This window comes from Miscanthus floridulus, chromosome 10 (genome assembly GCF_019320115.1).
Source record: "Miscanthus floridulus cultivar M001 chromosome 10, ASM1932011v1, whole genome shotgun sequence".
NCBI classification, from domain to species: domain Eukaryota; kingdom Viridiplantae; phylum Streptophyta; class Magnoliopsida; order Poales; family Poaceae; genus Miscanthus; species Miscanthus floridulus.
Window position 1 is genome coordinate 59,291,286 of NC_089589.1, and position 14,458 is coordinate 59,305,743.

Here is a 14,458-nt window from a genome sequence, read left to right on the forward strand (position 1 = left end):
AGGAGCGGGGTGGAGTCGCGTGCGGGAAGGCAGCGCGGGGGAGATGTGGACCAGCGCGAGGCCACGGGGCACGCGCGCGCTCACAAGGGAGGAAGAGAAGGGGCGTCGGTGCTACGCGCGGAGGAGCAGCGCAGTGGGCTTGCGCACGCTCGCGGGGAAAAAGAGCTGGCGACGGGTGGCATAGGAGGCAAGCAGAGAGAGAAAGAGCAAGCAATCGGCTCGACAGTGCAGCGTGATGCGAGTAAATCGGATGATTGATTCCGAGCGGAGACGCACCACCGTCGTCTAGCGGTCAGGACGGCAGTGAGGTGTCTTGTCGCCCTAGGAGCCGAAACCGACGGCCACTACAAGACGACTGCTAAGCGGCACGGATGCACGATGGGGTTGATGGATCAAGAGGCGAGGAACACGCCACGATCACCAACAACGATGTCACAGCGGCCATGCGTATTGATGGTACTCGGCTCGGCGGGCACGGCGAGGAGACGGACGCGGTAGCGGCAGCGGGACAGCCTGCCTAGAAGCGGCGTCGGTAGCGCGGCCGCAAAGGCGAGACTGGCAACGAGGCCAGCGCACAGCAAGGCAGCGACGAGGCTAGGTGTGCACACAGGCGTCCATGAGTGCGTTGTGTACGTACGTGTGCTTTACCATTTTCTTTCTTTTTCTTTTACCAAAATATATAAATAATTATGTGATTACAAATATGTCATTATTTCTTTATCACTAACATCCATACACACATGCGTATATTTATTATATGTTTAAACGTATATTTATCTATAGAGATACACTCCGGAAGAAATAAGTTTGTACACTACTTTAATTAATATGGCAACATGCTTATCAAAACGAAATACGTGAGTGTGTGTCTATATATATATATATATATATATATATATATATATATATATATATATATATATATATATATATATATATATATATCGGTTTACTAATTTAGACAATTAGCCACATCTAGGCACAAGAAAATTTTCAACAAAGCTCGAATTTAAATTAGATTCAAAAGCTATATATATATATATATATATATATATATATATATATATATATATATATATCGTTCTATTTAATAAGGTATTTTATTTCATTCTATTTTTGAGTTCTCTTCTACTCTAGTCTTGCTCTAATTTATTATTAATAAGTTAATAATTACATGTTTAGTGCTAAAAAGAGCTCATGTAACACTGGAGTAGACGGGTATGGGTCAGCATATAGGCGGTGAGATATCTTGGTCCCATATATCCGACAATTGATAATTCATGGATGAAGTTGAGCCTAGAATGCAAACTTTGAGGACTGAATGATCACTTACTAAAACAGTCATTTTAGAAGTTAAGGGACGAAACTCAACGTCAAACGATAGTTGATGAACCAAAATGACTATTTTTGCCAATTTTAAATAGTTGTGTGACACCAAATGCATTCGCTTACTATATTTCGAACTGCTCATATTTGAATTTGCTAACTCATAAAGGAGGTGAGGAGCATATAGATAGATGGTACAGAAGAAATATAGTACCCCTCCATCGAATGTGACTCTTCCTTAATTACGAGTAAAATATTATGCTTACTATATTTTGAGTCTAATTATGAAAATTAATGATATGCAGATATATGATTACTGCTGTGTGACAATTAATTCACCTACATTATAATTTGAGACAAAATTTGGAGACTTTGAAGTTTGAATTACTGGTTTTTCTTTCTTTGAGGGGAAATATCATAGACCAGAGAAAACTTGGGTTAGCTCAAACTGAAAATATAATCCAGTAGTGACGAAAAAGGCTTGTGAGGGAATAAAAAAACAGAAGAGCAACGAGTCAAGTCAACCCAAAATAGCAATTAGGCCCCTCCATGGCCACGCCTCAGCAGTGCGAAAGTCTTATTTTCCTCCTGAACTCTAAAACCGGATAAACTACCTCCCTAAAATTTTAAAATCGTTCGTTTTAACTCCCTGACCGGTTATAAGCGGTTTTCAAAGTCGGTTTTATCTTTTTTTTTCTTTTTTATTTATTTCAGCTGAATCTTTGAAAAAATTATAGTAAATCACAGAAAAATCATAAAATGAAAAATTCAATTTTGGGTTGGACTCCACGTGAGTAGATCTACATGGTGAACATATAATATCATATGCTTGGTGGAGGTAACGTGGACTTTTTTCTTTGTGGAACTTGAAAGTGGAGGCAATGCTGTGGACCCTGCCATGGGCCCATTGCAATGGTGAGGCGGGCCAACTATTGTTCGGCTTTGGCGTGTTTTTGCTCCAATGGTGCACCATATGACGCATGATGAGCCGAGAGAATTGGTTGACTCGGCCGGCCCTGGTCGTCGGCGGCTCGTCGGTCGTCGCCTATTAACCTCCGGCTGGTGACAACTGCCGCCAGCCTGGGCCCGGAAACCATCTCTTCCGACGGGGTCGGAGCACGCCCTGCTGATAAAAGCGTGGTGAGGGCGTCTCCTCCTCCCCCGTGTCTTGGTCTTGGCCGTCGCCGTCATCGTCCCGCCGGCGGAGCAGTGCAGGCGGCTGTTGTTGGGCCACATAATCGATCCCATCAGCCATGGGCGACTCTGTTCCTGGAGGTGTGTGCCACAAAGTTCACAGTCTCGCTCCATCCCTCTCTTTCTCTCGCTAATCATCTTTGGTTTGCCGTGCTACGAACATATACTACATAGGATACTTCATCGGCCGGCCGGCGAGCAAGGCGGACGACCAGCCGCAGGCGGCTGCCGCTGAACCCAAGCTTGCCAACACCCAGATCCCCGGAGGTACTACGCCACATGCATGCTCCACTGACGACCCACAGCAACGCACGCAGCCACGCACCACACCATTATCGAGTTTGTTGAATATGTATAGTAACTTTGCCTTTCGAAACGAATAAAGATTACTTCGTCGGGACACCGGAGAACCTTAGGCCGCAGGTGGCGACGGCGGCGACCGAACCAGCACGGCCGGCCGGTGACCTCAAGCGAGCAAGAAGCTTCATGGAATGGTATATACTCCTGCTGCTGAACCCACGCACCTCCTCAATTTGCTTAATTCTTCGCTTAGCGTTTCGTGGCTAATCGTATTTCTTGCGGCAGGTTCCCTTGTCTCCGCGGCGGACAAGTTGCAAACTAGGGGATCGATCGGCAAGCCCAGCGGCGGCGTGATCGATCGCAAGATTCAGCACAGCAATTTGGGCAGGGGCGGGCGACAACGAACCCTCGACCTTACCTGAATTTTAGGTTCTGTGTCTATGCAACATGTTCTGTTTCACGAGTGTCCCGGAATTTGATACGCCGTGTTCATTTCACTCCAATGTGCAAATGTAAGAAAGATTGGTACCCAATCCGTATATATTGTCTAGTTTTGCTATGTTCAACCGTTCCGGTTTCTGGTTGTAAATTTTAATGACAATGAGGTTGTGACGTAGATCGGTTTTTTTTTTTACCTCTTGTCTTCACTATGTGCTGTCCTATCGCGTAGTTGAAAATAAACAAACTCAACTTTGAAAGTTCCTCCTTGTAAATTCACTGTATATACAGGTATTGCTCATTGGTACGAATGAGCTAGATGGGCCACAGGCCGACAGTCGGTTAGAGGGCCCAGCATACCATAGTGGCCGTAGCTGATGAGCTTCCCAACAAACGTTCCACACCCGGTTGGACAAGTGCTGGTTAAAAAAAGTTACTGTATCTGGACATTGGGTCCCACACCCTGTTAGTACGCCTATTTTCCATGTCATTAGGTCTCGCACCCTGTTAGGACAAGCGCACGGCCCAATGAAGCTCGCCTCTGTCACCTGCTAACTATCACTATTGCATAATGCATTTTTTTTAATTACAAACGCAGACGCTCAACATGTACGTACCCTCACCCCTATGAACACACGTGCATAAACTCTACCCCTAGGAGCACATCCGAAAGACTGTACCGACACATCTCGAGATTGACGAAGTCACCACAGGCGTCTCGCTGTCGATGGGAACATCACCTACTACTGAAAGTACAACACCGTTTAATTCTGGAACAAATCCAGGACAATGCGAGCACCAGTGACAAGTAGAGGACTTGAACTCGGATGTACAGGCTCCACCAAAGGGAACCTAACCAACTGAGCTAGGCTCGGTTCGCATTGGATAATGCATTTTGAAACTGTACTAGTCAAAAGTTAATTTGGTCACCATTTGTTGAGATTTTTGAATCATTTATTAAGATTTTGATTACTTATCCTTCTAATTTTCTTAGTCAAGGATAGTTCACAGTATCTTATTGTTGAAATATGCTTTGTATTGTCTTGCTGTTGTCCTGGCACTAACAGCTGAAATATGCCTTCAGTTATTGTTTTCTTAGTCAAGGATAGTTCAAAGTATCTTATTTTATTGTTTCCAGCAATGGTTACTTGGTTGCCAACCAATAAGAATAATAGAATGGAAAGCATTAATTGCCCACGGCAGCCAAACAGATGCCGGAATCGATTGTTGTGCAACAGTTACGGGTGGGAATAGTTTCCATTAGTGTTCCCTTTCCCTCTGCTCAACCAAACAACACCAAAGGTGCATAGACCGGTATCTAATTACGTCCTACTTGATTGCGGCCTGGCCTTAACCAAATGCATGTAACACTTTCTATTCCGCTCTGTGAACAGATAATGTTACATTTTTCGAATCAAACAACATCGTATATGCTTGTTCGAGTCAACTAGGACGCAGGATGTAAATTGTTGTCCCAAGTGAATTGAGATGAGTAGGAACTAAAATTGGCACATGAATTAGCCGCCTCGCGGATCGGCCGTTCTTCGGCTGAAAAATGAGCGTAGCGTGGATATCGGAAGAACCCAAGCCAAATCTTGGCTTGCACTGCTTGCAACCAAATCACATCCTCGCCGACGGGAAACGGCTAAAATTAGACCCTGTTTCCTCTAGCAACAATCCAAACATGCTCGTACATTCTCTCAGTTTGTGACATAAAGACGAGGGTAAAGACCACCTTTTACTCCGATCTCCAGTTGCGAAGGGGTATTGGAACCAGAATTGATGTTGCTTTTATGTATTATTATTATTATTGATATGATCATTATGTATTACTCGTTTGTTAGGGCAGGCAGTTTTTTATGCTAGCATTTTCGGTTTTTATGTCAAATGGAAGCTTGTTTTAAATAACAAGCATTTGATCTACTATATATGTTTATGAAGCCTATAGATAAGAAATAAATCATCTATAGTTCAAGAGCTTTGGCATCCTGATGTTTGTGTTTTCTTTAGGGTACATGTATATCTTATCAAATTTAACATCGCTAGCACTAGCGCCTGGACGTCCGGACGGACCCCGGCGTCCGGACGCCCGCGCCTGCTGCATGCACAGGCGGGGTCCGCTCGCGCCACTCTCCCACGTTTCCTTGCTTCCCGTGCCCCTCCACACCTACTGCACTTGCAGCTGCAGCAATAGCTTACATTGCAACATGTATAACACCCCGATCTACTTTTGAAACATCTAAAAGAAACAATTACAATATACATACGAAACAGCTGAAACATTCGAAACATACGCCTAAAACACATGCAAAAACACATGAAAAACAATTGCAAACATATGTAGCATCCAGACATAATACTTGCAACATATGTGTGAAACACATGCAACATCCAGATAAACACACTTGCAACATACGTCTGAAAAAACAGATGAAACATTGGGAACAGACACTTGCAACATACGTGTACAATTATTGTAACATATGCAGCATCCCGATCTACTTTTGCCACATCCGCATGAAACAGTTGAAACATACCTATAAAACATCTGAAATACTTGAAACATGCGCTTGCAACATGGGGGAGTGGGGGGTGGGCGATTCCAGCCGTCGGTGTCGGAGCCGGCGCCACGTGAGCACCACCACAACCACCATCGCTAGTATCACCGGGCTTGGCTCGGCTGGGCTGGCGGTGCGTGCGAGGGCACGGGAGCGAGCAGCGCAGGATGGGCGAGAGTGACGGGTGGGAGTGGGCGGCGCGGGATGGGCGTGTAGACGGACGCCCACGTGCCAGCATTATCCTTTTAATGTATGTAACACGTTGAGCATGGCTACTTTGATTCCTCTCATACACCTATCACCTTTGCAATGGTGGAGTGCGGCATGAGTGTACCATCAATCAGGGCACACCTGATGATTGCATATTCAATCATGTAGTTACACCTGTCACCTTGTTGTTTTTAATACGTACTAATCTTGTTCTGTTCGCTTGGTTGATAAGTCATGGCTGAAAGTACCATTAGCTGATTTGTTGTGAGAGAAAAATGTTGTTCGTTGGCTGAAAAAGTACGGCTTATAAGCCAAGCGAACAGGGCTCTTAAGAACACAAGAATTAATGTTATCGAACCACTGACAGCCTGGGGGACTGACTGAGCTGCTGGAGGCCGCCTGCTAGTGCTAATGATAAGAACGTGGTCACACACACACACAGTGGGCTTGCTGTGTCCCGGCCCCTACGTCTTGGTCTTGGTCGTCGTCTTCTCTCACCTCAGCCTTGCCGCCAGAGGAGCGGCGCAGGCACCTAACCGGCCACAGATCCACCAGCCATGGGCGACGCGCAGGCTCCCAGAGATCTCGTGTCATCTATCGTCGACGGGTATCTCTCTTCCACTGTGTTCCCTGGAAGATTAGGCCAAGCGCCGGCGCCCGGTGGCCAGAAGAAAACCGTCTTCCTCGGCAACCTGTACTACTCCTGAACTCCGCCTTTATTGTTAGTGCACATGAGCAAACTAGCTTCTTGGTAAAACTTTGGCTGGTTGGTTAATCTGCTATTCCTCTGCTTTCTTCTTCCACTCCAGGTTTTCATCCTTCTCCGGCGGCCGAGCGCTGCAAGGCCAAGCGCCGGCGCCCGGTGGCCAGAAGAAAACCAAGATGCTCGATGAAACGGAAAGTACGGATCAGTTTACCGAACCTGATGAAAAGGAATCTGTGGACGAGTTTAAACCTGATGAACAGGTCAGTGTGCCCAGGTGAATGGGTCAGAATATTAATAACAATAATAATTGCACATGGCTCTAAATTAAAGCTTCATTCCTTACTGTTTGACCTACGTCTCTCTAAAACTGCCTATGATGGCTCCCTAAACATGCATTGCCTCAAAATATTATGTTGACAGATAAAAAAAGTGTTAGTTGACAACACTTTGTGCTATATATAGCTAGTCGCCGGTCGTGCAAAAAAAAAGTTATTTACTAATTATAAGCTTATATATTACTCCCTCCATACTAAATTATAAGACATTTGGACTTTTCTAAATATAGACTTTTTCGTATACATTTAGATATACACTATGTCTATGTATATAGTAAAGTTAATGCATCTAAAAAGCCAAAACATCTTATAATTTGAAATGGAGGGAGCATTTGAGAGCCACAATTTTCATTAAATATTTCTTCTGTCTGTTTCATATAATATTTTTGAACTTCATTTTTAATACCTTGTTACAAACATGTAAACTAGCTCTTATTTTCTATAACCTCACATGAAAACTTAAGCATTGCATACATTATCGTTTCACCATATAATACCTACTCTTAGACATCAACATATATTGCAATCTCTACATGAAAACTTAAGCATTGCATTCCTACTCTTTTCACCGTATATTTTTGTATTTTTATTATGAAAATCTTTCAACTTTGGATTGAGTTGGTCCACATGAAAGCCGGGAAGCTTATATTAGTGAATTTCATATGTCATAACAGTTAACATTTTTTAGTACATAAGCACTGCTAGTATTATCATTTCATCATGTTGTTAACATCTTTATCCCTTTTCATATCGTTTATGAGTACTACAAATTATGATGAGTGAGTCAGCAGGAAAAGAATTGTACCTTATAAATTGTTGTTGTCAAATTAAAGTAAATAAGATTTGGCCATCTAGATAATGTCAGAAAATGGCAATATAAAGTTCGTGACTTCATCGAGAGCTATAATGTTCTTATAAAAATGATCTCCTACTACATAACAGTAAACCACTTTGGCCTGAGGTGCTAGTCCAACTTGTATATTATCAAAGGCTCATGCGTGCTTGCCAGGTAGCCGATGTGCGGTTTGATAATGTGAGCACGAGCCTATGTTTTGGCACCAATACTCACTATCCATATTGGCACAACATGAGTGACACATATAGTATTAGTGCCATCATTGAACATAGTCCAACATGAGTATACCTCTATATATACACGTGCGTTTGTCGCTGCATCCATGTCCCCTCACTCCTCTTGGACATGGGAGGAGGGGAATGGACTGTACCAGAAATGGTAGTGGATAGATTTGGGAGAAGATGGTGTTGAAGAATACCGTTTGAGGGATTGTAATAAAATTTTTAAGTTTTTATACGCAATAAATATGGTAAACACAACCTTTTACTAATGACCTCCAATATGGTTTGCTGGTAATGTGAATATTTAGGGCGTGTTTGGGACTGCTCCACGAACTCTACTCCACAAACTCCACTGTGGAGCAGCTCCATAAAAACCTGGAGTTTGTGGAGCATCCTGCATTAAGGTGCTCTCACAACTTCATATTTTTTCCTCGAACTGAGTGCGTGGAGCTAAACTTGTTTGGCTAAAAAACGTGGAGTGGAGCTAAAAAAACGTGGAGTGAAGTAGTCCCAAACACCCCCTTAATGGAGATGAAATAGAAATTCGTATTTCATTAGAACCTTGTAGTCCATCTGTTTGGAAAGTGTAGCATGTTGAAAGTTAGCTGTTTTTGTATCATAGTGCTTTTTTTTTTTGCTTATGGCATCTGTTCCAAAACTTTTTTTTACATTGTCAACAACACTGAACTCGTATTTCATAAACAAAAAAACTCACCGTTACATACCCTGCATTGGTACAGACTATGGATCTCAACACACTCGAGCGTGTAGTAGCTGGAAGTGAGGAACCAAGCCATCTAGATTTGTCACTTCTACAGAGCATCACAGAAAATTTCTCTGAGCAGAGAAGAATTGGTGTTGGTGGATGTGGAGAGGTTTACATGGTAACTGCAATTTTTATGGCACCACACCTTCATGTTTGCTCTTTTCATAGCATTACTTGACATAATGATCATGGTCTTTCTCATAATTAAGGATATTATAAACAGGGCATGCTTCGAAATGGAATTGTTGCTATGAAAAGGCTTTTCAAATGCCGAACAATTAAAGACAAGATGTTCCATCGGGAGGTTCAAAGTTTGATCACGGTTAGACACAAAAATATAGTACGATTTCTGGGTTATTGTTCTTTTACGGACGAACGCGTGTTCATATTTGAAGGAAGAACAATTATGGCTGATATACGGGAAAGGTTGCTCTGTTTTGAGTACATAAGCAACGGAAACCTTGAGAGCCATCTCACAGGTATGACTTTGTCGATGTTTGACCACCGATAGCCTGCCACGGGGGTCCCCGGGGAAGTATGTTCGGGCTTCAGCGTATGCAGAACTCGACGGTTAACGCAAGAGACAATCGATTTATCCTGGTTCGGACCCTCGATCTTTGATCGAGTAATAGCTCTACGTCCAGTCGGCGTTAGCCTTTGCGTTGGATTGATTGTAAAGTATTGTGTTGTGTACAATTGTTTCCTCCACCCTTCTAAACTCCCCATCTAAGGAGCTCTGCCCTCCTTTATATATTCAGGGGGCCAGAGTCCTAGTCGGTTTACAATGTAGAGTCCTAGTAGGATTACAGGGTAGTATTACTACTAGGATTACATGGGAGGAATCCTAATCAAACTAGATCTCCTCTCTTCCTTGTGGGGTATCCTATAGGTCCCGCGTCGATAGACTTCTTTTTACATGATATCAGTAGCTCTCCAATTCACATTATAAGACAGCAGATCCAATAATCAGCAATCTAACACAGTGCTTGCAAGCAAAAATATGCCAAACAAAAAATTAAACTAAGATCATCAACAGTGAAAACTAAATTAAAGAGCACAACAGAGAAATAATCTGATCAAGAGTCAAATCCCTAATCATGGCCACTTCCTGAATTTTAAAATAAATTTGTAAATACTCAAGTAAACGCTATCAATATTCTTCTATTCATTTGCTTACATACAGTCCAGTGACCAAAGCGCACAACTGCATTTTCATATGATATGGTTACTTTCTTGATCGCACCATGCATCTTCACTACTGTAATCCTAACTTTTAAATTGCATTTGATGAATAATCATGGACAGTCTACAGATAAAAAAGGCCAACATTTTGTTCAATGCTCACTTGCACATACACTGGGCACGTTATTATTTATTTGCAGCTTCTAAAATACTCTTGATTCTTCATATACTTCTTAAGATGAACTGAGGGGACTTGAATGGCATACTCGTTATGAAATTATTGTGGGGATCTGCAAAGGTTTGCTCTATCTTCACAAGGAGAAGGATGTCGTCCACATGGATCTCAAACCTGCGAATATACTGCTAGACGATCTCATGGTGCCCAAAATTACAGATTTTGGTCTATCGAGACTTGACAATAATTCACAAGCAGCGACCACGTCGCGTTTTATGACACCGTAAGCTACTAATAATACATTGTTGTTTCTGACACTTGTCTTCTTACAAGGTCTTTATGTCATAGCGTGTTGATATGTGTGTTCTTATCATGCAGAGTATATTGTTCTCCAGAATACTTTCACGAAGGCAAATGGTCCAGCAAGTCAGATATATATAGTTTGGGAGTACTGGTCATAGAGCTGGTGACAGGAAGTAAAAAGGAGCCTGATCTTACTAATCTTACCAAAGTAAGAGTTGTGGTTATGTCGCTGTTGCATGGACATGCATGTCCTCTTTTCATCATGATGCTAATATTAAAAACCTATAATGAAATTAGTTGTGCTGGTTATTTCACTGGTAAGATCAATCTAGAATGGAAGTAGCACTTACGTTTCATTAGGGTAGGGATATTTCCAATATACAAAAAACAATAAAAGTTACTGTTTGATACTTTCCTTTCTTAAATAATTGTCTACTTGTTGTGAGTCTTTTTTTCTGTAGTTTTTTATTTATTTTCAAAACAACTACTCTGTTACACTTCATAAATTGATTGCGCATCATTTCATACAAGGATCACACAGGAATTCCACTAGAACTTTATAGGTCGTTTACTGGAAACAGTACAATTCTCAGTTGCAGGAATTAGAATACTTTCACTCTGTTCGCTTGTTGGTTTCAGCCAGCCCAAACCAACCAGCCAATAGTGTTTTCCTCTCACAACAAACCAGCACCAGCCAGCCCAAACCAGCCCAGAAACCAACCAGCGAACAGGCCGTTTGACATATTCCTGTGTCAGTATAGCAAACGTTGTCTCTGTAGTTGTATTCTTAAGCTGATATCAATATACATGTCATTTGCATTGAATATTTTGGTGCCATTTGAATGTAAATGCAGGTACTTCGAAGATGGAGGTACAGGTGGATTAAATCATCGAAGCATACACCCTTGGGTTATCAACAAGTGACAAAATGCCTCGAGCTGGCCCAAAGATGCATCCAAATTAACCTGACAGCCAGACCTGACATAGTATACGTAATGGATGAGCTCAACACAATAGATAGTAAGGGTGGCCAATTCCAGGTATGCCCTATGTGCTCCCTGAAGCTCAAGGGATCTAAAGCTTTGATAGGCTCTGGTAAAGCTAATGCATCTTTAATTTCTCCATCACAGGAAATCCCTTGCCTGGAGGACATGCTTGGGATTGAGCCGCTGGAAATACACTTCCCCTTTAAACTTGACCCCCAGATATCACACTCAATTGAGCTGACCAACGATACGAATGATTACATTGCCTTCATGACAAAGGCAAGGTCACGCTGCTTCCGCATAGAGCCAGACAAGGGCATTGTCCCACCAGGATCCAAGTGTAGTGTCAATGCACTGCCAAATAATCACCACAAGGAGGAGATCACCGTGCTGAGCACCAGAGTAGATGGAGGTCTTGCTGCTATGGATATAACTGGAGACGTGTTCATTGAGAAGGAGGGTACTGTGGTTGATGAGGTGAATGTGATGGTTGTTTTTGACAAACCACCACCGGCTGATGAGGAATCCTGATAGAGTGAATGGCAGAATCAACTTCTTCTCTCTGTTGAGATTGGGAATTTCAAACACTTTAGGCCCGTTTAAGAATGGAGGTGAAACGAGGGAAAGCCTACATTATTTCAAACTCTTAATTACTATATCATTATGTCCTCACATTATTAGAATATGAATTTTACCTTATTCATCCATCATCTGGTTCATGTGTTCGCATTCCTGTGTTTTTTTCATCCTCTATTTTGCACATTCATTCATTTTATATTCATGTATTTTTTCCTCGTTCCTGTCAAGGGCGTTGAGGGATAGGGTAGGAGGACCCCGGCTACGTAGATCGTAGCCGCGATCCGTGGTTAGGGGCGAGGTTTTACCCCTCAGCGCCCCGTTGTTTCAGCAGAGGAAGATTAGGGAATTGGGTAATTGTTCTTGCTTGATTATCACCATACTGAGTACAAGATTATATAGGCCATTCGGCCATAACAACTTGGAGCCAATTGCTCCTCAATCTAAGGCCATGATTGGCTCTACTGCCTTCCAGACACTTGCCTTCTTCCGCGCGCATGCAGAGCGTGGTGACCGTGCCTACGGTGCCGCTGGCGCGTCGTTTGCGGCTCTGCGAGCATCCCGGGCACGCCGTTTCCCTTGTGTAGGCGCGGCCCCACATGACATCTCTCCCCCCCTCGACTAGCAGCTCATCCTCGAGCTGGAATGCTGGGTACCGGTCGAGGAAGGAGTTGACATCTTCCTATGTCGCGGAGGCAGCAGTCTCACCCTTCCAGTGAATGAGCACCTGACGGACTCCGCGCGCCAAGCGGATGCGCATCGCATGTTCAGGCTCGGGGATGGCGGCACCGTTGTGGACAGCCAGGAGGGGTGGTGGCACAGCTGGTGGGACGCCGATGAACTTCTTGAAGAGGCCGACGTGAAAGACGTCGTGGAGCCGAGTGCACGGGGCAGATCAAGGCGCACCACGACAGTGTTGATGAGCTCGGTGATGCGGTACGGCCCGAAGAAGCGAGTCTTGAGCTTCCCTTTGGTCGCCTGGGGCAGGGAGGCGGCAGCATGATGACGCTAGCGGAGCAGGACCCAATCGCCAACCGCGTAGGAGACGGGGCGGTGAAGCTTGTCGTAGTGGCGCTTCTGGACCGCCTGGGCCTATTCTAGCCGATAGCGGACGTCTGCGAGGAACTCGTCGCGGTGCTCCATGTTCTTGGCGATAGCAACCACACGCATCGCACCCGGCTCATAATAGCGAATGGTCGGCGGGTCGCAGCCATACACCACATGGAATGGCGTGTCGCTGAGTGAAGTCTGGTAGGCCGTATTGTAGACGTACTCGGCATAGGACAACCAGCGGAGCCATTGGCGGGGGCGGTCGCTGGTGAAGCAGCACAGGTACATGACGATGATGTGGTTGGCCGCCTCCTTCTGGCCATCCGATTGCGGATGGAAAGCCATTGTCATGTGCAGGTTGGTGCCCATGAGGCGCATGAGTTCCTGCCAGAACGTGGAGGTGAACACCGGATCACGGTCGAACACCATGGAATGCAGCACGCTGTGGAGGCGTACAATGTCGGCGAAGAAGGCGCCACGAACTCTGCAGCGTACGGGTGAGCCAAGGGGATGAAGTGGCAGTACTTGCTGAAGCGATCGACCACCGTCAATATGACGGACTCCCCCCCCCCCCCCCCACGCGCGGCAGCGCCTCCACGAAGTTGAGGCCAATGTCGATCTAGACGGCTTGTGGTACTGGAAGGGGCATGAGGAGGCAGGTTGGATGTAGGTGCTCTGACTTGTAGCGCTGGCTGGTGGAGCACGCGCGGATGTAGTCCTAAACCAGGCAGCGCATGTTGGGGAAGTGGAAGTCGTGGTGGAGGCGGTGCACGGTGCGCTGCACACCCTCATGGCCGTCCTCGTGCACGACAGTCATGATCTCCAGCAGCAGGGTCGACCTTGGTGGAATGTAGAGGTGAGAGTCGAAGGTCACCATGCCGTCGATCATGGACCACGGCGATGCGCTGGTACCCACTGTGATCTCGTCCCGAATGGCGACGAGGGTCGGATCGATGGCCTATGCCTGGCGGAGGCGTGCGGTGTAGTCGAACCGTGGTGCGGAGATGGCCAAGATAGCACCCTCGTCGGTGTTGCGGCGCAAGAGGGCATCAGCCACCGTGTTCGTGGCGCCAGGCTTGTACTCGATGGTGAAGTCGAACCCGAGGAGTTTGCTGACCTAGTGGTGCTGCGGAATCGTCGCGAGGCGTTGATCGAGGAGGGACTTGAGGCTATAGTGGGCCGTTCGCAGCAAAAAACATGGCCCTAGAGGTACGGTCACCAATGGCGGATGGCGTGGACGAGGCCGATCAACCCCTGTTCGTAGGTGGTGAGGGAA

At 45.0% G+C, this 14,458-nt stretch overlaps 1 protein-coding gene across 1 annotated transcript; it reads left to right on the top strand.

Moving 5' to 3' along the window:
* The first annotated feature begins 6,485 nt into the window (after window positions 1-6,485).
* Window positions 6,486-12,274, top strand: LOC136484748 (cysteine-rich receptor-like protein kinase 41). The gene is made up of 8 exons (XM_066481702.1): window positions 6,486-6,720; window positions 6,836-6,992; window positions 8,885-9,028; window positions 9,134-9,389; window positions 10,331-10,550; window positions 10,646-10,778; window positions 11,425-11,610; window positions 11,701-12,274. The coding sequence occupies exons 1-8, from the start codon at window positions 6,584-6,586 to the stop codon at window positions 12,085-12,087; spliced, it is 1,620 nt and encodes a 539-aa protein (XP_066337799.1). The 5' UTR covers window positions 6,486-6,583; the 3' UTR covers window positions 12,088-12,274.
* Window positions 12,275-14,458: the final 2,184 nt, after the last annotated feature.

Excerpts from the sequence above, each read along its gene's own strand:
- LOC136484748 (XM_066481702.1), top strand. The coding sequence starts at position 6,584 with ATGGGCGACGCGCAGGCTCCCAGAGATCTCGTGTCATCTATCGTCGAC. Across the intron at positions 6,721-6,835 it reads ACCGTCTTCCTCGGCAACCT|GTTTTCATCCTTCTCCGGCG; the intron begins GTACTACTCCTG and ends CTTCCACTCCAG. Across the intron at positions 10,779-11,424 it reads ATCTTACTAATCTTACCAAA|GTACTTCGAAGATGGAGGTA; the intron begins GTAAGAGTTGTG and ends ATGTAAATGCAG.